Source organism: Lynx rufus, unplaced genomic scaffold (genome assembly GCF_022079265.1).
Source record: "Lynx rufus isolate CCGP_SWC_20201006 ecotype Redwood Valley unplaced genomic scaffold, mLynRuf1.p SCAF_17, whole genome shotgun sequence".
Taxonomy (NCBI): Eukaryota; Metazoa; Chordata; class Mammalia; order Carnivora; family Felidae; genus Lynx; species Lynx rufus.
This window is the reverse complement of record NW_025814831.1, coordinates 35,084,359-35,106,689: the sequence shown is the minus strand read 5'-3', so window position 1 is coordinate 35,106,689 and position 22,331 is coordinate 35,084,359. Positions and strand designations below refer to the sequence as shown.

General features: G+C 46.6%; 1 protein-coding gene across 2 annotated transcripts; it reads right to left on the bottom strand.

The window, feature by feature from the left end:
* Positions 1 to 1,480: 1,480 nt before the first annotated feature.
* PLEK2 (pleckstrin 2) lies at positions 1,481 to 20,379 on the bottom strand. 2 transcript variants are annotated; one of them, XM_047079480.1, is made up of 9 exons: positions 20,323 to 20,379; positions 11,128 to 11,292; positions 7,268 to 7,449; positions 5,926 to 6,017; positions 5,480 to 5,667; positions 5,145 to 5,246; positions 3,627 to 3,710; positions 2,661 to 2,739; positions 1,481 to 1,954 (listed from the first exon to the last, which is right to left on the bottom strand). In XM_047079480.1, the coding sequence occupies exons 1-9, from the start codon at positions 20,362 to 20,364 to the stop codon at positions 1,827 to 1,829; spliced, it is 1,062 nt and encodes a 353-aa protein (XP_046935436.1). In that variant the 5' UTR covers positions 20,365 to 20,379; the 3' UTR covers positions 1,481 to 1,826. The 2 variants fall into 2 exon arrangements, with proteins under 2 accessions (XP_046935436.1, XP_046935437.1); XM_047079481.1 differs by lacking the exon at positions 3,627 to 3,710.
* Between the last annotated feature and the right edge of the window lie 1,952 nt (positions 20,380 to 22,331).

Sequence of the window (22,331 nt, the reverse complement as noted above, 5' to 3'; positions counted from 1 at the left end):
AGTACGTACATGGGTCATTTTCATTTAGGGGAAACCTACAGAGACCTGCTAAGCACTAAATCACGCCAAGCATTATAATGATTACTCAGCTGCCATACTTTCAAACATTTTAGCTACTTTTGTATGAAGATCCATCAATTAAAATGGTTTGGGATTTTTAAAAATTCAAGTACTGGTACCTTGGCAACAGTTGCCCCCTGATTTGCCTCAAGGTGATGGCCATCTACTTTTTTCAATGCATGAAGATTCTAATACACCTATATAGAACGGTGCCGTTGCACCAATTTGGAGTCAAGCCATCAAGCCAAATGCGGTTTAATTTAGATAAACACTTGTTGATATTCAAAGAGCAATAAAGAAACTAATTCCAGGGACATCAGACCTTGGTGAAATGCCAAATGGAAAATGGTGCTTTAAAAGGCAGTCTCTTACAATGTAAGGAATAAAATAAAACCTCATTAGCTTGGAATTCCTGATCATTCAGGTCAGGTATTTCTAGACCAGATTAAGAGGAGACAGTTCAAACTAAAAGGAAAATTTTTTCCTTAAGCACTTTGGAAATACTATTCCCCTTAAATGTAAGTTACATATCTATTCATTAAAGAAAGTCTAAGCACTTGTACTTGGCAAGAATGCTGGCAGTAGCTTGTGCCAGATTACTGTATAAACTTGAAAGTAATAAAAATGTTTTTAAAGATACTGTATGAAACAGACTTTTCACTACTTCAGATTAACCCCACTGGTAAAGCTTCTTGGTACTTACATGTCTCAATGTTAACTTTAAAACAAAAATTTCATGCCTTAATTTAATTCTTTTACATCTTTCTCTGTCCTTTAGCAGCTTCTGCTCTGCATCTCTTTCTGAATGCCATTTTTCATAGAAACACTGTAACTTCACTCTTTTTTGTATGTGTGAGTAATCTCTCCCAACTGAGCCCATGATTTCTGCAGTATATATGCTTATGCAGGCTTCTTTTTCAAAGCAAATCAATATTCAAGGAATGTTCAACCAAAATTTTGCCATCATCCCCATTTTAAGATGAAGCATTTTAAGATGAAGTGACAGGTCGGGGCGCCTGGGTGGCGCAGTCGGTTAAGCGGCCGACTTCAGCCAGGTCACGATCTTGCGGTCCGTGAGTTCGAGCCCCGCGTCAGGCTCTGGGCTGATGGCTCAGAGCCTGGAGCCTGTTTCCGATTCTGTGTCTCCCTCTCTCTCTGCCCCTCCCCTCTTCATGCTCTGTCTCTCTCTGTCTCAAAAATAAATAAACATTAAAAAAAAAATTAAAAAAAAAAAAGATGAAGTGACAGGTCACTTGACATGTTTTCATAATCTTGCATAGTAATTTACATAGGCTCGAGTATGGAAAACCTTTGAAAACCATACAACTTTGTCCAGGAAATTCTAATAGCTAAAAACATGGCAGTTTTTATTAATTCCAAGGAAGGAGTTGGTTTTTAACAGCACTTCAGAGACAGCCAACACGATATTAGCATTTTATTTAGTACTGCAACGTGGCTAGTTAGTGTTACAACAGGGAACCCTACCTTGGTGCCCGAGGAATGGCTGGCTGTGAAGATGGGTGAAAGTCAAGATGCTGACGCCTAATGGTTGTTCTAGCATTTCCAGGCTGTTAACAGGAAGGTGGGGAAGGAAATAGCACCACTGCCGATTGTGATCTAAGGATCACCAGTCTCACTGCAAAGCAGTGCAAAATATACAAAGAAGCTATAAGTCTGCACACACCCATTCTCCAGGAAATCTTGTCTGTACCATCCGGTAGGAGGGAGGAAACCTTGTCCTGTTCCTTCAGGAACACGCTCCCTTGTCACGTTAGCTTTTTGATAGCTTCAATCCACTCAGCTCGCTCAGCCTTGCTGCTGGCCTGGATGTAATAGTGTGTGTCATCCTTGGTGATCACTTTGAAGAGATTCCCCTGGACATTTCCTTTAACCCCTGGGCAGAAGAAAAATCAGTGAGTGAGTATCCATGTCTGCTTTCAGCTAGAAGTCAACTGAGCCAAAAACAAAAATACACATGAAGTGTTTTTCAATGCCAACGTATGTGGTTAGGGAATCCCACCCAATGCCCGCTTCCCTTTTTTCCTCCTTTCCATTCCCTGTCCTTCACCTGTGCCCTCCTGGCCTGCTCCCTGCACCAACCACAGATCTACAGTTCCATTCACATCAAAGAATCCAGTATGCATATGATAAAAGCAGGCACAGATTTGGGACCTGATATTAACTTGTTTCACTTCTTTAAACCTCAATTTCCATGTCCATAAAATGGGAATAATACTGTCTTAGCTGGCCATTGTGAAATTAGCGTGCTAATAGACATTCAGCTGTGTTGCTAATCCTTAAACACTGTAGGCTTCTATTCTTAGGTGGCAATTTATCTGCCAGTAGGCACAGAAACTGAGGGGAAAGAATACCAGAGACAAGGATTATTTAGTTGTATTGTTAAAAGACTAAGAACACCACCCCCCTTGCCCTTTTCCCTAATTCTGAAATTGGCTTCAAACTCACACCATTCGTCTCACTGAGAGAGCATACTCCGCTCCCATAGCTCAGTCCATCAGCAGAGCACTGCTGACAGCACAGCAGGGGGGGATTTGAGGAGGAGCCTGAGGCCTGCAGGCCAGCGTGAAGTTGCACCTTACCAGTGGGAACGCCGTTATCCTCCAGAGCAGACACGAGGGAACCACGAAGAGAAAACCCACCCACTGGCCGGTTCTCTTCCTGCAGCGGAAAGGATTCCTCATTAGGCATAGTGTGAATGCATAAAAGGGAACAAGGAGTTGAACTCTTGCCTGTAACCACCCTGAGGCCCGCTAAAGAAGTCAGAGAGTCATCTGGAAGAGTAGGTGAGGCTGAATTTAGACATCACACGGCCATGTGACATGCACCAGTAAGGAAATCTGGGCTTCATTTCACTGCCAGCAGTGGCAGGGCCACATTCCTCCCCTCACTCCTTCGTGTGCCACTGTTAGGGTGGGAATTCCTGACTGAAGCCTGGTGATGGAGGAACTGCCCACTCTCCAATATTTCAAAAAATGAATGAAAATCCTACATCTACCAAGACAAGGCTGGACAGGCCAACTAAAAGGCCATTTTTCTTTGCTTTTGACTGGAATTAAATCAACTCATCACACAGTAATTCTTATATCCGAAACTCAGAGTAGCAATCCTTTGATCAATTAGAAAAAAGAAAACAAAATTAGTAAATTATGGCCTAAACAGTACATGGTAAAAGAAACTTTCCACAACACTGGTGGGGACAAAAGGTTGAGGGGCAGGGTTCATGGGATCTCCTCATAGAAAGGGGTGAAGTGGCTGGAAAGCACTAGTTAGGAGTCTATCAGCCCGCTCCACCCTCCCCAGCCACACAAAAAGCTTTGGAGAAACTAAAAGATGCTTTCCTCTCAAAATAATGATAACCCTCTTGCGCAGGCAACAGCGTGCTGAAAGGAATGATCAGACCATCGAGTGCAGCTTGGATTGTGGGAGGAGAGGGAGGGAGGGATGCTGAGAGAAAGGAAGGAAGTACAGCCAGCTGCCTGCTGTGCCCAGGACAGAAGGGTCTGGAAGTATCACACACGGGTACCAAGTGAACATGTGACACTCACTTTGGAAGGGTCATAGTAATGCAGAAAAGCCGGATCCTTCCTCAGAACAAAGCGCCGCACCTTCCAGTTTTTCCTTTTGTGTCCCTGAGGCAAAGAAAGGGTTCAAGGCTCATCTGTGACAGCTCTGTCCCTTCCTCCCACCTCCACGCAGCTAATGCCAAACATCCAAGCCAGCTGGCTCCAACAGACTACTTTCTAAGAGGAGTCTGCTGGAGACCCAGGGATTGCAGTGACTTGGACTTCCCTGCTCAGAGACACATTAGCAAAAACACTGTCACAGTTAGCCAAGTTCCCAGAACCGAAGAGGGTCACACTGAAGGAAGAGGGGAGCATGACTCAGAGCCCACTCAGCGTGTAAGGTGGACAGGGAGGCAGCAGGTGTCAGCTACACTAAGAGCTCACGGGCAAACTTGAACCCAAGGGCACCAACTTTAAGTGTCAACTTAGGAAAAAAAACAAACCTACACACAGTTGCATGTACTTATGTGCACACAAATACAGCGAAAACCACTTCAACGTTCTGCATCAGCAAAAGAAATGATCACTTTTATGTTAAAATCTAAAATGTGTAAGACATTGGTGTGTGTGTAACTCTCTTTGGCTTCACCCCCTGGATCGCAAAGCTTCCTCAACCCTTTAGCCTGGAACACCCAGAGCCCCTCCCACACCTTCCTCGTGGTCTTCCAGGGCCTCACTGCCTCCCCTCACTAGACTCCTGTCAGGCCTGGGAGCGGCAGTAGAGATCTATCTGGGGTAGATAGGCAGTTGCATGCACAGTAAATAATCCAAGAGCAGATGGGGATCCTGATATGCAAGAAGCAGGTGACAAGGACAGCCATGTGCTCCAAGTAAAAATGGGCAGGGCACTGAGCAGCACGTGTGTCCATGGTACAGACATGCACATTCGCACGGTGTGTGGGAAATGCACAAACACGAGGGGTGTGCGGAGGTCACGTCACATGCTGGGATGTGGGGATTCTGTTCACAGAATAGCCTGTGTGTCAGGCACAGGTAGAAATGCCGCATGTGTGCCTGGGACAGGGCTTCTCTCCAAACACGGTTAACGGTAGTGACCACAGTCAGGTTTTAAACACTGACATTACACTGCAGAATTTTGTCTTAAAAGACTTTTTTTTTTTTTTTCGAAAAGTGTATCTGGAGGGTATGCAGAGTCCCACAGAAGAAGACAGAAACCCCAGGAAGCGTCCTGGAGCTGAAGGCCAGCAAATGCAAAACACTGATCCAGTAAGCAATGTCCTTCCAGACAAATGCTTGAACTGGGCAGTGCTGCAGACGTTTTTTAGCATTGTGATACTGACTTGTGCGTACTTTCCCCTGTCTGGGACACACACACACACGTGTGTGAACGGGCACATTCATGCCTCTTGACTTGCTCCCTGCAGCCGCCACCGGCTCCTGCTTTAGCAGATTCTGCTGGTAATGAGTGCCCTTTAGCAGCTCAGCCCCTCCCACCCTTTGGGGGTATTCTGTCCATCTCCCTCTCCAAGACAAGCATACCTGCTTGGCCAGATAGCCTTGTTTTACCACTGTGCCACTCAACTCCACAGTGCTGAGGCTAATTTCTTCCTTGGAGCTTATCTTCTTCTTGTAGCTCTCAGCCTAGTGGGAAGGAGTGAACAAGGGCTCTGTTACAAAAAGACTCCAGTTCCAGGCTCTGGGACTACCACAGGGGACAGGAAAATCCTTGGTACAGAAACCTCACTCCCCCTGAGGGTGAAGAAGTCCCCAAACCCTAGGCCTCTGGCCCATGACTGTGGATCCCCTGGCCCTCACTCGGTTACCTTCTCCTTCCCTCTGCCCCAGCGGCAAGAAGAACACACTCCCTAACTTACGAAAGTGTACAGGGCCGTGGAGTCATCCAGGAACTGCTCGGCCAGGTCTCCAGAGCGAATGGCTCCCATGCTTCGGACGCCTACTGGCTTAAGGAAATTCTCTTCCATGAGCATGGAGGCCAGGGTCACAGCCTCCAGACGGTTAGCGGAAAAGCTGTTGGAGATGAGCCAGTCCACTAGGGAGGAGCCTGCATTGGGGCAAGGGCAGCATCAGTCAGATGACAGGCTACAGACCAGCCTCCCTGGGGGTGCTTGGCTGTGACCTCATTGACCCTAACTTCCTGGGCAGCCTTGGGTTCTACCCGAGAGCATGTGGCCATGTCAGACCAGCCCATTGGCCACAGGCAGCTCTGGCCTCAGCACAGCAAGGCAAGCATGGCTGAGTCTCAGGTCGCCACGCCCCAGGTTTCCACTGCCCAGCCCAGCCCCCAAGAGGGGATGCTCACCTATGAAGGTCTTTTTGTAGGTGCTTCCCTGTTCCATGTTGGGGCTTGGCCGGATTCCACTGCTGCTGTCGTGCATCTTGTCCACAATGCGACTACACAGAAGGAAGGCAAAGGAGAGGGGACCCACAGTGTGTGATACCCACATCACACCAGCAGGTAGGAGGGGGAGTCCAAGAGTGCTGCTACAGGTATAAAGCAAGTGGCAACCGGTGTGATACACATCACAAAGCAAGAGGCGTTTCCGTAATGCATCAGATTGGAGAGGTAGGATTTCAGGATGTTTCTTTTCTTCTTGCTCATCTAAATGCTCTCATGTCTCTACACTAGATGGGTATTACTTTTGTAGCAAAACTTAAGAGCTATTACTTTCAACTTAAAAGCAAAATAATATACAATAATGATTCTCTATGATCTGCAGAAGTCGGACCTCCTCCAGCTACTTCTCAAAGTCACCCATCACTTCAACCCACTCCTACCTCCACTGCTCCTCCTGCACTCACCATGGTCTAGCAAGCACCCAGGCTGCACAATCAAGATTTCAGGGACTGGCATGGAGCTTTCTGGGAGCCCAGGAATGGACTCGTGCCTTGTCTTTGATGGGTGTAACAGTTCTGCTGCCTGGGAGGCTAGGGGGTGTTTCCTGTAGATGTAACAGTTTCCATGATGGCACTCCTTTCTGACGTCCCCACTTTAGAGTATTGCCTCCACCAGTGATCTGCTTTCCTTCTGTTCTGTGAGATGATTCCCGCCACCAATGGAAGATCTTTTCTCATTTTCTATTTATGCCCCTGAGTTGGAAAGCCACTGAGATGAGACCTTATTTATTCATATTTGCATCTCCTGAGCACCTAGTACAGTATATGGCATTCAAGAAGCCGTCTATAACTATTTCCTGAATGGATGGATGGATGCATGCATGCATGAATGGATGGATGAATGAGGAACCTCACAGAGCAAGAATGCAGCCACTACCAGAACACACCATTCTTGCCACCAGGCTGCAAACAAGACCAGTGACTTGGTGCGTGGAGATTCCTAGGGGGCTGTGAGATAGCCCCAGGCACCCTGGCTAAAATTGAAGGGAGGGTCTCAAGACATTGAGGTAGGAAAGCAGCAGAGGCCCCAAGATATTACATAGGAGCAGGGCAGGGAGGGAGGGCCACTCCCAGGCAGAAAAAATAATACAAACAGGACAGTGACAGCAGAAAACCCTGACGCACAATGGTGGCACCAGAAGGCATGTGTAGTAACAACAGAACCCACCCCCTTCCCAGTCGCACTGACAGAAGCGGCTGCAACAAAGCCAGGCAGGGTGAGGGGCGGGGGTGGGCTGGGTACTCACTGCAGACTGATGTGAGGGGGCAGCTTGAAGGAGTTCTTCAATATGTGGAGTTGCTGGACTTTCCCCGGCTGCCCAGCGTGAATAGCTCCTGTTATCTCAAAGGCCCAGGCGTCCCTCTCCTCTCGAGAACAGGCTTCCAGGAAGTACTCAGTGGATGTTTGAGTCTTCAACTTAATGAGAAGCTGCAGGAAGAGATGGCTCGTCAGACCAGCACTCAGAGCCCTGGCAGGCCAGAGAATGTTGGCCCCAAACAAAGATGACGGGACCACAGCAAGCCCAGGACACACAGATCTGGTGGCTGCCGAACTCCCAACCCCTCAACCATGTCCCAGGGGGTGGTCTTCAAAGATTCACTTGTCAACCTGAAGCAACAGGGAGCTCATGGCTCACAAGGCAAGCTCTCCCTCTTGGACAGACTAGTTAGCGTAGGGACTGTTGCCTGGGCACTTTGCCTCCTTGCTTCTAATCACACAGACTAACTTACCTCCCATGACAGCCCCTGTGCTGAAGTGAGAAGTGTACTGGCTTTCAAGTCCAACTGATCTGAATGCAAATCCTAGCTTAGCCACTTAGCTATGAACGCTTGGGCACATTAAGGAACCTCACTAAGGGGTGCCTGGGTGGCTCAGACCGTTAAGCATCTGACTTAGGCTCAGGGCATGATCTCACGGTTTATGAGTTCAAGTCCCTCATCGAGTAAGCTCGAGCCCCACTTCGGGTAAACCATGAGCCCTGCTTCGGGTGAGCCCCACTTTTCTCTCTCTCCCTCTCCGTCCCTCTCCCCCCCTCAGCCCCCGTCTCTGCCCCTCACTCACTGGGCCCTCTCCCTCTCTCAAAAAACAAAACAAAACAAAAAAGGAACCCCACCAAGCCTTAGTCTCTTTATCTGTCATATGGGGATATTAACACCTACGTTGGAGGAACTGTTCCTTATGCTCCTTTTGGTCCTCTTTTCTTCAGTCATCCCCCATCTTTCACACACTTCTCATATCATATGGCTTAAACCCTTAATCAGCTCATGCTCTGTTACATGCTCTGCAGGTGGTTGCCATTCTCATAAACTATGACCCATGGAATGGAGCCGGCTGCTCCAGGAAAGCTCTGAGGGGCACAGGGTGGCACGGCTGACGGCCCGAGGTAGCTCTGGTGGCACCATAGACTCGCACTCTATGAGGTCAGCAGACAGTCTTTTTGATGTAGGCCACATCTCCTCCATTCCTTAAATGTGCATTTAGGGTTTTTTGGGTTATTTTTGGCCACTGTGGGATTCTGATGTTGACCCTATTAAATGTCATCTTAGAAGCCTACTGCTTCTTTTGGGAAAGCGGATGCATTCTATTTCATTCTGATTCTGTCTTCCAGTGCATTAATTCCCAACTTGCTTTGTTTGCAGACTCAACATCCCTCACCTCAACTAACAGTAAAAACAGTGATGAGATGAGGCTGGTTCACAGTCCCAAAGGATACCACAAATCCGTTCCTCCAAGTTAACACTGACTCACTCATCAGCATCGTAGGGGAACAAATTCACCCAGCTCCCTGCACCTGCACTGGCAGTCTGTAATCAACATTTTAATGAAAGAATTTCAGGAGAGACTATATAATTCCATGTGAAATCCACACATACTCTTTCATAGCTTCCCAAATTAAAAAAATAAAATAAATAAATAAATATATATATGTGTGTATGTGTGTGTGTGTGTGTATACACATATATATATTCACATACACATGTATATACTTTATAACGTGTTCTTAGCGAACTTGCTGGCTCCTCTTGACCTCTTGCAGGTCAAGTACTCTTGAACTGGGAGGATGACAATCTGAGAATGTTAGGGAAAACTAACATGAAGTTCACAACTCCAGTTAGCAAATTTCACTTATTTCCTTTTTTGAAAGCTTCTCTATCTCCAGCCCGTTCTACCAGCACTCTTGCTTTCCACTGTCCCTTAAAGATTGTTAAAGGGCATCAGGTTAACGAGCAACCCTACAAGGTCTGGGGTTTAATTTATTGAGAACTAGAGTCTTAACTTCACTTAGAAAACTAGGGGTTTTTCCTCTTAAAAACGTCTCCGCTGTAAATGTTTCTTCTTTCTTTTTTTTTTTTTTTAATTTTTTTTTTCAACGTTTATTTATTTTTGGGACAGAGAGAGACAGAGCACGAACGGGGGAGGGGCAGAGAGAGAGGGAGACACAGAATCGGAAACAGGCTCCAGACTCTGAGCCATCAGCCCAGAGCCCGACGCGGGGCTCGAACTCACGGACCGCGAGATCGTGACCTGGCTGAAGTCGGACGCTTAACCGACTGCGCCACCCAGGCGCCCCTGTTTCTTCTTTCTTAAACATCAATTCAACAAACATTTACTAATCATCTGCTATGTGTCCAGACATTGTGTTTGGCCTTCTGACCCACAAGGAAGAAGGTACAGCCCCAGTCTTCCCAGGCTGGGCATCCTCCGGCAGCCCCACCTCCACCCAACAGAATGCTACCCCACCTGACTTTTTCCCTTAATCAGTGGCACTTCCAGATTAGCAGAGGAAATTGTAGAATGACATTTCATTTTTGCAGCCTCATAGGGTGGAATGACACTCAATACCTTCCTCTCCCTTGTCCTCAACATCCAGTCAACCAGGTCCTGTTGACATGTCCTTCATAACATTTTCTTGTGTTTCCCCCTACTTTTTGCCTTATTTCATGCCTCACTATTTTAATAGCTCCCTTTGTTTTCTTATTTGAGAAAAAGTCAAAACTATGAAAGAGTACAGCAGTTAACATAATACCAGGAAACCCACCTCCCAGAATGGACTGTCACAAACGTTTTCTTATACTTAGAAGGCTTGTCAATTGGTTTAGAAAAGTCAAAGAAGAAAAACATAAGTGGTTAGATCCCTTCTTTATTGATCTAGTAACCTATTAGAATCAGAGCGTAGTTCCTCATTTTAGTCCTCCTAAGAGTGTTTCCACCAGTCCATTCTCTTACTTCAGAACCTTCAGTGACTCCCCATTACCTCCATCTGGCCCCAGCCAATCTCCCATTGCTCCCTTGGTGAACATTCTCCTTTTGCCACACTGGCCATCGTCATCTCCAAATCTATCCCTATCTCTCCCCTCACTTTCACTCAAGACTTTCCACCTGACATGCCAGAATATCTGCGTCTCTCCTCTTTCAGATCTTTGCCAAGTCTCTATTCCTCCCAATGCTGTACCTGACTCAACAGCCTATAAATACGTCTTCCTCCTCTTCAGGAATATGGTGTTCTCTATGACTAATCATGTTTATACCAACATTTGGAACTCTGAATGTTTTTCGATTAACCACTTGTTTTCATAATAAGATGACTAACTCCAGGGAAAGCACTCTTACCATTTTCTTCCTTGACTCCTCCAAGCCTAGCAAATTTCTTGGCACAAAGTGGGCCCTTAAAAAAAACGACTGATTCAGATAATTTTTCATGGTAGGGTTGAAGCTGCGCCTGACTTTTAGAACACTCACCCCCTTAGAGGATGAAAGCCATCACATTGAACCCCAAGATAGCAATAGTTGCTCCCATTTGTGAGGTTCCTCCTAGCCTACAAGGTGCTTTGACAGACTGTTACCTTCTGCATGATTCTCAACACAATCATGGGGGATAGTGAGGTGTCACTATTTTACCCCATTTTATAGAGGAGGAACTAAGGCTCAGAGAGGCTCAATTACTTGCCCACGGTCACACCTGCTACACAGCTCAGCAGGACTTGAATTTAGGTTTTTTCAATGATAACTCAGCTCTTCCTATTATCCACATCACCTTCACCAAAGAGGCCAGAGATGAGAGGGTCCCGGGCAGAAAGGAGCCGAGAAGAAGGGGCCTTCACTTACGGGTCGGTTTTCATACTCCAGGCAGGGGCAGGTGATGGTGCAGCCATCCAGAAGGATCCGGCCCTTGGGAGGGGTCACCTTCCGACCCCCCTGGAGCTTGTAGTACAGCAGCGTGTTCTGCCGGAGGATGAACCATCGTGCTTTCCAGTTGTGGACAATGTGACCCTGAGGATGGACAGCACAGCCCTGTGGTGAGATGGCTGAGGGGACGACACTGTGTTCAGGGAGAGGTGTCCCACAGCACAGGTAGCCAGACTGTGCCGTGGGATCAACTGCCCAGAAGGGGGACAGCATTATCTTTTTTAACTTCACTTAATTTTTTTATTTTAAAATAATTTCAATTCATAGAAAAGCTGAAGAATAGTATTAAGAACTTGTATGAGGGGCGCCTGGGTGGCGCAGTCGGTTAAGCGTCCGACTTCAGCCAGGTCACGATCTCGCGGTCCGCGAGTTCGAGCCCCGCGTCAGGCTCTGGGCTGATGGCTCGGAGCCTGGAGCCTGTTTCCGATTCTGTGTCTCCCTCTCTCTCTGCCCCTCCCCCGTTCATGCTCTGTCTCTCTCTGTCCCAAAAATAAATAAAAAACGTTGAGAAAAAAAAAAAGAACTTGTATGATAGAATCATTTAAGAGTAAATTCTTAACATGATGCTCCAACACTTCTGAATATTTTATTGTGCATCTCCTACAAAAAAAGGGGGCGGATATTTCCAACATAACCACAATGCAACCATCAACATCAGGAAATTTCCATTAATATATTATTATCATCGATTCCACAACCCCCAGCCAAGTTTCACCAATTGCCCTAGTAATATCTTTAATAGCCAAAGGATCTAGTTCAGAATCATACGTTTTATTTTCATGTGCATGAAAAAAGCATTATCAGTCTGGATCTCTTTGTCATCTGAGTATGTAACCAAGACCTTTGGCATTGACCTTCCAGTTCCCATTTGACCTTGTTTGTGGTTATAAACCTTGAAAGAAACTACAAAGTATACTGAAGAGGAAGTCCTACTACTAGGAGACCGCTGTTGCTAACATTTTGTTTTCTTATTGTCTTTTTTCCTTAGTTTTTACTTTCTGGTTAAAAAAAAAAATCACGACCATGTTACATATAGTTTCATTATCTAGTTTTTGTTTTGTTGAGCTTTGCTGAGCATCGTCTGACACCGATGTATTTCTTTAAAACATGTTTTTGAATGACCGCTAGGTGGATGCAATATTTACTTGTCAATCTTCTATTGTTTGAACTGAGGTTGTTTCTTTTTTTCACTGTTATAAACAATTCTGCAATGAATATTCTTGCACATAAATTCTGATCTGCATCTCAGATTTTCTTTTCCTTAGCATATATTCCTAGAAAGAATGTCACTAGTCAAAGATGTAGGCAATTTGTAAAGTTGAAGCCACAAACAGTCTACCAGTGCTAAGGACCCTAATAATCTTGCTTAGCTTGGTATGGCAAGACTGAAAGACAGGGTAGTTTGGGGGTTCTCAAGTGAGTCATAGAGCCAATGGACAGGATAGTAAGGTAAAGGCAAAGAGCCTATTTCTAGAACAGACCAACAGATGAGGGAATGTCTGCTGAGGAATCAGAAAGGAATGGGTTTAGTACATACTCATGAAAGCAACTTTCATGGCATATTTCCCAGAGCAGAGCCCAATAAGAGCGAGCTTCTAACTAAGAGAGATGGGCTTTATCTGAATCAGAGACCATTTCCCTAGTTCACTCCTTTCCTTACATTTCCTAGCATTTATTAAGTTCAAAGTCTCCTCGTGTTCTCACATCTGTGGAACTGTGATTGTTCGATGTGTACTGTGCACAGTGCTGTTAGGGAACCAAAAGTTGTGGGAATTGACCGAGTGAGCACTGGGCTATGCCCAAACAATTTACTGTGGCAACTCAATAAAACTTTTAACTATGTTAATATGACAAGAATTTATTAATATGTCTAAGTGCTATTACATTGCATGGCGATCAAGCTCTTCACAGAAGATAACTTTCATAGTCAAGTTCAAGTTTACATTTTTTGCTCTCTCCCATACTTAGGATCGACATGTAACATGACGGGTGACAGCTTTTCTTGATGTGGGCAGACATGTTTCAAGAAACAAAGAAGATTTGGTTTTGACGTCTCAGCAGTTGGGGTTCTCTACTGCTCCCCACATGGCCCAGACTCGGGTCCTCTTTTTCGATGACCCCCTTCTGAGGGGCTGTTGAAGCAGCATTAGCAGTAGATTGTTGGCTCAAAAGATTGTGTACAGGGAGAAGGCAATCCTAGTTGATGGAATGGGGGCTGGTGTGAGGTAGAGAAGTGAAGAAGGTCAAATAATCTTATATCTTAAAACATAGGTGTTACAGGCTAAATTATGTCACTCCTCACACACACAAATTCATATATTAAAGCCCTAACTTTCAGTGTTGACTGTAGGTGCAGATAGGGCCCTAGAAATGTGATTAGATTAGGATGAGGTCATCAAGTGGACCCTAATCCAATCTGACTGGGGTCCTTATAAGAAAAGGACACTCAGAGACACAGAGAGACATCAGGGAGGAATATGCACAGAGGAAAGACCATGTGAGCACATGGCAAGAAGGTGCCCATGTGCAAGCTGAAGAGAGGCCTCAGAAGAAACCAAACCTGCTGACAGTTTGACCTTTTACCCTAGCCTCCACAACTGTGAGAAAATAAATCTGTTTAGCTGTCTTGTCTGTGGTATTTTGTTTCAACACTCTAGCAAACTAAAGCAACAGGGAGAGGAGAAATGGGGCTAGAGACGTTCAAGAAAGTGTCACCAACAGATGTTGAACAGAACAAACCAGTTTGGAGATACTGTACTTTCCTGGACAAAATGCTACATTTCTCGGAATCCCTGGCACGAAGGGAACTGATAGGTGACCAAGTGGCTGCCACCCCTATGCACGGTTTCCCACGGGAAACAGGAATTTTTGGAGAGAACAATGTTGGAAGAATAGGTTCTTCTGACACCCAGTCCCCAGGGCTACCAGGGACAGATAGCAAACAATGTCAGCAATGATGTTTCCGCTAGAAATGTCTGCTGGTGCTGGTAGGTATTGTTGTCTAGCTACATCTCTCTGGCTTTATAGCATCCCAGCCAGGTTCTCTGGTCCTCCCAAATATTCCTGAGTTACTTAATAGTTATTATTCCTCCATGAAATCCCTTTCTGTTCAAACTCACTAGAGTGGAATGTGTTTATGAGCAACTACAGATCCTGACAGTAAGGGTGAGAGGTCTGAGGAGAAAGGCTGATGAGAAAGGATTTACTGTGTAGGTAGAAACCCTGAAGCAGCTTGTGACCCTCAAAAAAAATGTTCAAATCTTCTGACCCAATAATTCTACTTCCGGGGATGTGTGTGGAGTAAATCATCTAGGAGAGGGAAAAGGTTTTATGTATTGAGACACTTAGGATCATTGCTTATAATAAAATAATGCAAAATATTCTAACTGTGTAACAATACCATGCCCACTGTGGCTATAGGGGAGGCATTCCAATCCTTACAGATGGCAGGAAAGGTCATTGGTGGAGCCCTCAAGGTCAAACACAGCAGTCTGAGTCAACAAGAATCACAGCACCAATGGTCTTTAACACAGGTAAAGCACTTTTACTTACATTTTTTCATACGATACCTAAAAATGACTCTAGTAGCTATTTTAGAAAATTTCTGAAGGGATACCTCAGGATTGTTAATAGTCATCTCTAAGGACTAAGACTGGACATAAGGCAACAAGAATGAAAACTTATTTTTCAATTTACAGCCTTGAGTCCTTTTCTAGTTTTTTTTTAATAAAAGTATGTATTATTTTTATAATGGAAAATTAATTTTAATTCAAACAAACAAAAATCCTGATGAGATGATTAGGGAAATAATTCATTCACTTATCTATTCATTCAACAATCAACGACTAACTACTACTGCACCAAGCACTGGGCTGGCAGCAGGGAGACAAAGATGAACAAGATACTGACCCAAGACAGCAGAGGAGACACACAATGATGCCACTCAATGTGATAAGTTCCAGGACAGATGACTGGTGGGGTCCCCCAGGATATCCACCTTTTGGTATTCACAACCTTATATATTTCCCCACGTTGTACAAGGGCTGATCTGTGTGACCAAGAGAATATGGCAGAGTAATGATTTGTCAGGTTAGGTTAGAAAAGACGGACTCTGAGGAAAGCTAGATGCCACATCATGACCGGCCCCTATAGAGAGGTGAGGAACTAAGACCTCCAGCCACTAGCCATGTGATTGAGTTTGGAATTGGACCCTCCAGTCAGCCAAGCCTTCAGGAGAGTGCCACACTAGGCAATATTTTGACTGTAACTACATGAGAGACTTGAATCTTGCAGCTAAGCTCTTCCTGAATACATGCCCCTCAGAAATTATGTGAGACAATAAATGTTTATGGCTTTAAGATGTTAAGCTCTGGCAGGGCACCCGGCTAGCTCAGTCAGTTAAGTGTCTTGACTCTTGGTTTCACTTCAGGTCATGATCTCAAGGTTCATGAGTTCGAGCCCTGCACTGGGCTCTGCACTGTCAGTACTGTCTCCCTCTCTCTCTGCCCCTTCCCTGCTTGTTCTTTCACTCTCAAAATTAAAAAAAAAAAAAAAAAAGATATTAAGGTTTGAGGCAACTATTATAGAACAATAGAGAAGTGATATAGGTCATGATGCAAACCCCGAAAAGCAGCTTAGGTGGAAGAAGAAGCTCAAAAGAGAGTGAGTGGGGTTAGGAAGAGCTGCTACTGGGGCTGAGTCTTGAAGGTTGTGTAGAGTTGGTCAGGTCAGGAAGGCAGGGAAAGGAGAGCTTGAACCACTTCCACTTTTGAGAAACTCCAACTGGTTCTGTATGGATGAGGCTCAGAGGCCTGTGGGCAAAGGACAGAAGTGATGCAGGCACAGTCAGTTTCAAGTTCCATGCAGTAAAGTTTGATCTGTATACTGTGGCCAGAGGGGAGTCCTGGAAGACTTCTAAGAAGACGCTGCTAAGAAAGGCTTAGGTTCTCATGTTAAGAAGATCACCTTGACCACACTGTGGCAGAACAGCTGAATGAAGTGGGCCGGACTGGAGCAGGCAGTTCAGTTGGCAGATGCCATAATAATCCACAAAATGGGAAGGAGAACTCCATTATCCCTGGTCTACAGAAAAGCACGCCATGTTCAGCAGAAATAAGGAACTGGTCTAATGTCACCAGGTAAAGGGATTGAGGCCAAAACTACTGTGGTATAAGTTGAAAGATATCCCAGGCTTCCCTCTACCCAGGGAGTTTCCTCCCTCTCCAGGCTCCTTGTCTGCAAAAGACTGGCCAAGGCCAGAGGCCCACTTGACCAACCACAAGTGGCTTAGAGTCCCTAGAACCCCTTTAGGGAGAGGGAGGAGAGTCCATAGCTGGGATAACAAACCTATGGGTTCAAGAGGCATGGAATATTATAGCTGGAGGCACCCTTTGAGAAAGTCCATACTACTCCCTACTTTAATGATGAGGGAACTGAGGCCCATAAAGGTCTTACCCAAGACCTTACAACCCTAGAAAAGCAGAGATGGTACTTGTTACAGATTGAATTATGTTTCCCTCCCCAAAAGGTATGAAGTTTTAACCCCTGGTACCTATGCATGTGATCTCATTTGGAAATAGAGTCTTTGCAGATGTAATTAGGATACCGTGAAGTCATAAAGGATTAGGGCGGACCTAATACTAACTGGAATTCCTTATATGAAGAGGAGAATTTGGACAGTGAGATATACAGGAAGAAGATGGTCATGGGACAGTGGAGGCAGAGATTAGAGTGATGCATCTACAAACCAAGAATGGCAAGAATTGCCTGCGTGAGATAATAGGTTTTATATTTAGGTCTCTGTCCCCTGCTCCTGGCACAGAGCTCCTGAAACCCTTGTAATTTCCTGGGTAATAGGAACGTCTTTTTTCTAACGAGGTGACTCAAGTGGGCTCCTGGATGAAGGCTGGTCACCATAAAGAACCACAATTAGAAGCTTGGCATTTTCAGCCCCACCCCAATTCTCTTGAGAAGGGAGAATGGCTGAAAATGGAGTTAATGATCAATCATGCCTATGTGATGAAGTCTCCACAAAATCCCAAAAATACAGGGTTCAGAGAGCTTCTGGGTTGGTAAATACATGGAAGTGCTGAGCCTGGCATGCCTGGAGAGTACATAGCAGCTTCATGCCCCTTCCCACATACCTTGCCCTACCCAGGTTTTCCAACTGGCTCTTCATCTGTATCACTTATCATATCCTTTAATAAACTGGTAAATATATTTTCCTGAGTTCTGTGAGTCACTGTAGCAAATTAACTGAAATGGAAAAGGGGGTGTATTGGAATCTCCAATCGATAGCCCATTGGTCAGTCAGAAGTGCAGCTAGTGTCTAAAGTATGGGTGGGGTGGGGTGGAGGGGGGCAGTTTTGTGGGACTGATCTCTTAACCCATGGGATATGATACTATCTCTAGGTAGATAGTGTCAGAATTGAGTTAAATGGCAGGACATGTAGCTGGTATCACAGAGAACTGCTTGGTGTTGGGGAAAACCTCTACACTTTTGGTGACCAGCAGTGTCAGAAGGGAAGTGTTGTGAGTACAAGTAAAGGAAATTCACAGGATAAAGAAACAATAGGTTGTTCCCTATAAGGTTTTCCCTACATGGGAAGGAAAAATCTGCAAACGTCAAAGCAAAAGAGCCAAGGGAGGATTCTCCCCTATAGGTTTCAGAGGAAGCATGGCCCTGCTAACACCTTGATTTCAGACTTCTAGCCTGCAGAACTCCTTCCAGACTTGTTTCTTCTATGCCTATTTTTCCTTACTAATAATACCTTTTATATTTTCACTTTTTGGGTTATTAGATTATCAGCATTTTTAACATCTGCAAAACCATAATATACTTAGTCATTTGTTTATTTGTGCGGACATATAGGTAGTTTCCAGTTTTTTCACTACATAAATAATACTGTGTTCATAAAGCTTTGATGGTATTTTCTTGGGATAGAGTCCTTCCTACAAAGGACATTTTCAGGCCAAAGGGTGTTAGCATTGCCATGTCATTTTCTAAGAGGGTCATCAGAGGTATGAGCCAGGCAGCAAGGCCTGAAGTACCTCAGTGTCTTCTTAAAGGAAAAGCAATCTTGTCCGTGCTGATCTCACTTCCTTCCCCCTCACCCTCCTTTAAAGCCAGGCCAAGTGAGTGCCCTGCATTTTGCCTGGAGCTTTGCTTCTTTCTTGTCTGGGCGGGAGTGAGAGCCAGATCTATCATGCCCCTGCCCGTCAACTGCTTTCACCCTCCTGGGTGATGACTGTTTTGTACTCTGGGCTTCCAGCTCAGGCCCTGCCCCCACCCCAGGCTTTAAACCGTCCTAAATCTATGGAATCCCATGGCCCTAGCCTTGCAACTAGTCCAGTGGATACAGAAGCTGCTGCCGGCGCCACCCAGGAGGAGAGGGAGTGGGGGTGGGGGGGAGAAAAAGTTGAGATTGATCAATAGGCGGGAACTGTTAGCAGGGGCACCCAGCCAGGTCCCTCACCTTGCAGGAAAGGGTGTGGCTTCCGCTAGCTTCAGGGCCAGCCTCCAAACCCCAGGCTTTGGGTTTAGCTGGAATGAGCATTCAGTATTTCAGCCAAGCGCCTTCTGTGGGCCTTTGGGCTGGACCTGTAGACTGTTCTCACTTCCCTGCACCCTGAACTCCCTTGGCCAGCGACCCAGGACTGGGCAGCCATCCAGAAGAGAATTCACATCCTTGCTTCTAGCATTCCCGGATTCTGCATGGTGGTGGTGGTGGGGAATCTTGGGAGGAAACTCCAGCAACTGGGGGAGACCCCTACTAGGGCCAAGCTATGTGGACAATCAAAGATGCCTATCAGATGCCCTGCCCAGCTCACACTCTCCCTCTCACCTCACAAGGTGCAAGAAAGTTGGAGCAACCCCGCCACAGGTTGTCTTTCTGAGGTGCAGATGCTTCCACAGAACGAGAAGGACTAACCACAGTGGCTTGGAATTTGGTACCTGCTTGTGTCCAGCCTGACCCTTGATCCGGCATCAGCCTCCTACTAGATCTCCTGCTTGTAGTTTTGAGCAAACAACAAAGCCCTCCTATACAAATAATGTGTAACATAGCATGGCTACATTACCCATGGACCTGAAAGCAATCTGAGACTTCAGGGCTGCTCTGACCGCCAGGGGAGGCAATGGAAGGGGGAGCCCCGTCATCTCTCTTCATCCATCTCCCTCCCAAAGCTACAATCTCAGTAGAAGAGCCAAAAGTCTCATCCCCAGATTTTATGCCCTGCTGTTATGTTAGTATAAACCCTTAGTGTGGACATCAATGTTAAAAGAATTTTAAAATATTGAACTTCCTCTTGCTGCTGCTCTTTGGTTCATTTTCCACCTTGATCTGTGTGCTCTTTGTCTGTCTGAAGTCTTGTAAGCTGTGGGAAAGGCGACATGGGCCATGGGCATGAGGCCATGGGCCATGGACTGAGGATGGAGACTGCAGTCCCAGTTATTAGTCCCCCGGCTCTGGGCAAGCGGTTTCATCTTTCTGCCCCTCAGTTTCCTCATCTGTAATTCAGTGATAACAACACCCACCCTGCTGTGGACAGAATAAGATTTGGAGTCAACCTTATGGGTTTGCACCCGCTCCATCACCACTAGCACCCAGATCCTAAGCAAGCTGCTTAATTAACCTCCCCGAACCTAGTTTCTCCTTTGGGGAAAGGGAGGAAAGTGGTGCTACACGTGTGGGACTGCGGGGGGGCTGAAGAACACGAGGTCCGGGACTCCTACACGCTAAGAGCTTCATTCAGAAGCCTGGGCTGCCTCCTCGCTCAGGGGTTACTGTGAATAGTACAGGAGATGATGCGTTCGTACATAGACGGGTGCCGCGAGCACACTTAGGTTGCTTCAATATAGCATATTTAAATACTGTACTCTTTCCAGCTTAATACGTTGTTTTAATTAACATAACCCTTCAGGAGTCGCCCCCCGCCTCCTACCACTAGCCAAGCTGAACTCTCCTCCTTGCCTGTGTGCCCCGGCCGCTCTGTTCCACCTGAAGCCGCCCTCCAACCCTGGCACCCGGCTGTCCCCAGGCCGCCGAGACCGCCGTCGAGCGCGGGCTGGGGACCCGGCTCCGGGAGCCGCCCTCCGGGCCAGTGTCCGCTCACCCTCTTGACGAGGAAACCCTCCTTGAGCACGCCGTCCTCCATGTCGCTGCGCGCGCCAGCCGGGCCTCCGGGCGCTCCAGGTGCGCTGTCCCCGCGCCGCCCGCTCCTCCGCGCGCCCGCGGCGCCCAGGAAGCACCTCCGACCCCGCGCGGGCGACGCCTCCCTGGCCCGCGTCCAGAGCCCGAGACCGCGGGGCCTCCCGGGCAGGAAGTCACGCCAGGTCGGGGTTTCTGACGTGGTCGCCCCCGCAAAGGCGCGCTAGGGTCTGCGGTTAGGCCTCCGGGTACAGAGTCTGCGGGCTCTCAGCGTCCCGCCCTGCCGTCGCCTCCGGGAGCCTTCCCCGTCCCGCGCTCTCCGACCGGGCGGGGTGCCCCATCCAGGTGCCCCTGAGCGCGCGCGGCGCCTCTGGCTGTCTGGTCTTTACCCATCTTCGCCAGCCCCCAGCCTTAACCAGGTGCCTGCCTGGCACTTAGTGTATGGCCCTCGAGTAATACTTACGGAATTAAACGGCACTGAAAGGATTTGCAGGGATTCCGAGTAATCCCGAGCTCAGTGGAAATGGGGGGATAGGGGTGGGGGAGAATGGATGGAGTGGAACCAGCTGGGAACTTTATCCTGGCCCCTGGTGGGCGCAGGGCAAAGTTCCCGTTGACAAAAAAAAAAAAAACCAAAAACCAAAAAACAAAAAAAAAAAAACAAACAAAAAAAAACGGTCACAGGTTTAAAGAAGCAGGCACAGATTGCAGGAGCCCTCTGCCTCCAGAATATACCCACCCACCCCCAAAAAAGCTACAGCTGGGGATTACTTCATTAGGTGCAAAATTTAAGGGCATGCCGAGGAACTCAGTAACCTAGATAAATTATATTTTAATGCAGTATTTTTGAAAATCAAAAATAATGCAAAAAAAAATCCCCAGATGAACAAAATAACAAAAATTTAAATGAGGACGGGGTCAGTCATGTCCTACCAGACCATATTGGAGCCTGCAACAAAAGGAAACATAGCAATACTGATTCTTTCTAGTAATCCTTAGGACACATTCAGCTTGTTCATTGTTTGCACTGGGTGTGAAGGGCCCCCTAAGGATTGTTCACCAGGAAGCGGAAAGGCCCTAGCTGCTTAGAAGAGAAGAAAAGTTTCTGTCAGAACAAAGTACCCCAGGTTGCCTTTCAGAACCAGCCTGGTGCACAATTCCCAACCTGTGCCAATGCCCCGGAAATGCCTTCTCACTGGCTGACTTCAGATCTCCCCGTGAATCCAAAAGTAATGAATGTATCTTCCACTCCATTTCAAAACGCACATAGACTCAGTACCTTCTGAAGCCAGGTCTGTAGTGGTGCAAGGTTTTATTTAATGTACAACAATCCCATTAGGTGAGTTTATTATCCCTTTATTTGTTTTTTCCCAGCAAAGGAAACTGAAACTCAAAATAGTTAAATAACTTGCCCAAGGTCACACAACATAGGATTTTAACTCCAGGGCAGTGTGGATACTACACTTACTTCTCAGTTCTTGAGCTAGAAGGAGGAGTAAAGAATCACATGAGCTCTGAAATCTTGCTGGGCTCAAACCTAGGACATGGGAGGATAGAATGGGAAATTCTTATCTTCTTTGGCTCTGGCTGTGGCCTGCTCATCTCCTTCTTCCTCTCAAATCCAGGAAAGCAGGGGATTGGCACAGACTAACACAGCATACTAAGACTTGGAAGAGGTGGCAATACATTTGATAAGAAGTGTTCCTGAATGAGTTCACAGAGATGGAAAAGGGAACAATACTGGTCCTCTCTCCTGGAAGTGCCCCCTACCAGGAGGAAACTAAGGCCTCTGCATACTTAGAACCTGCTTCCTGTCCTGGGGAAGCCCCTGGTCCAGCCCACCCCGTCTGACTCACTGGACCCATGGCATGAGTCACACTCTTTCCTCACCCAGCTGTAGTGGCTGAGCCACCAGCCCACCAGGGAACCACACTGACATAAGCCCAACTCAACCATGGGGAAGAGGATGAAGAC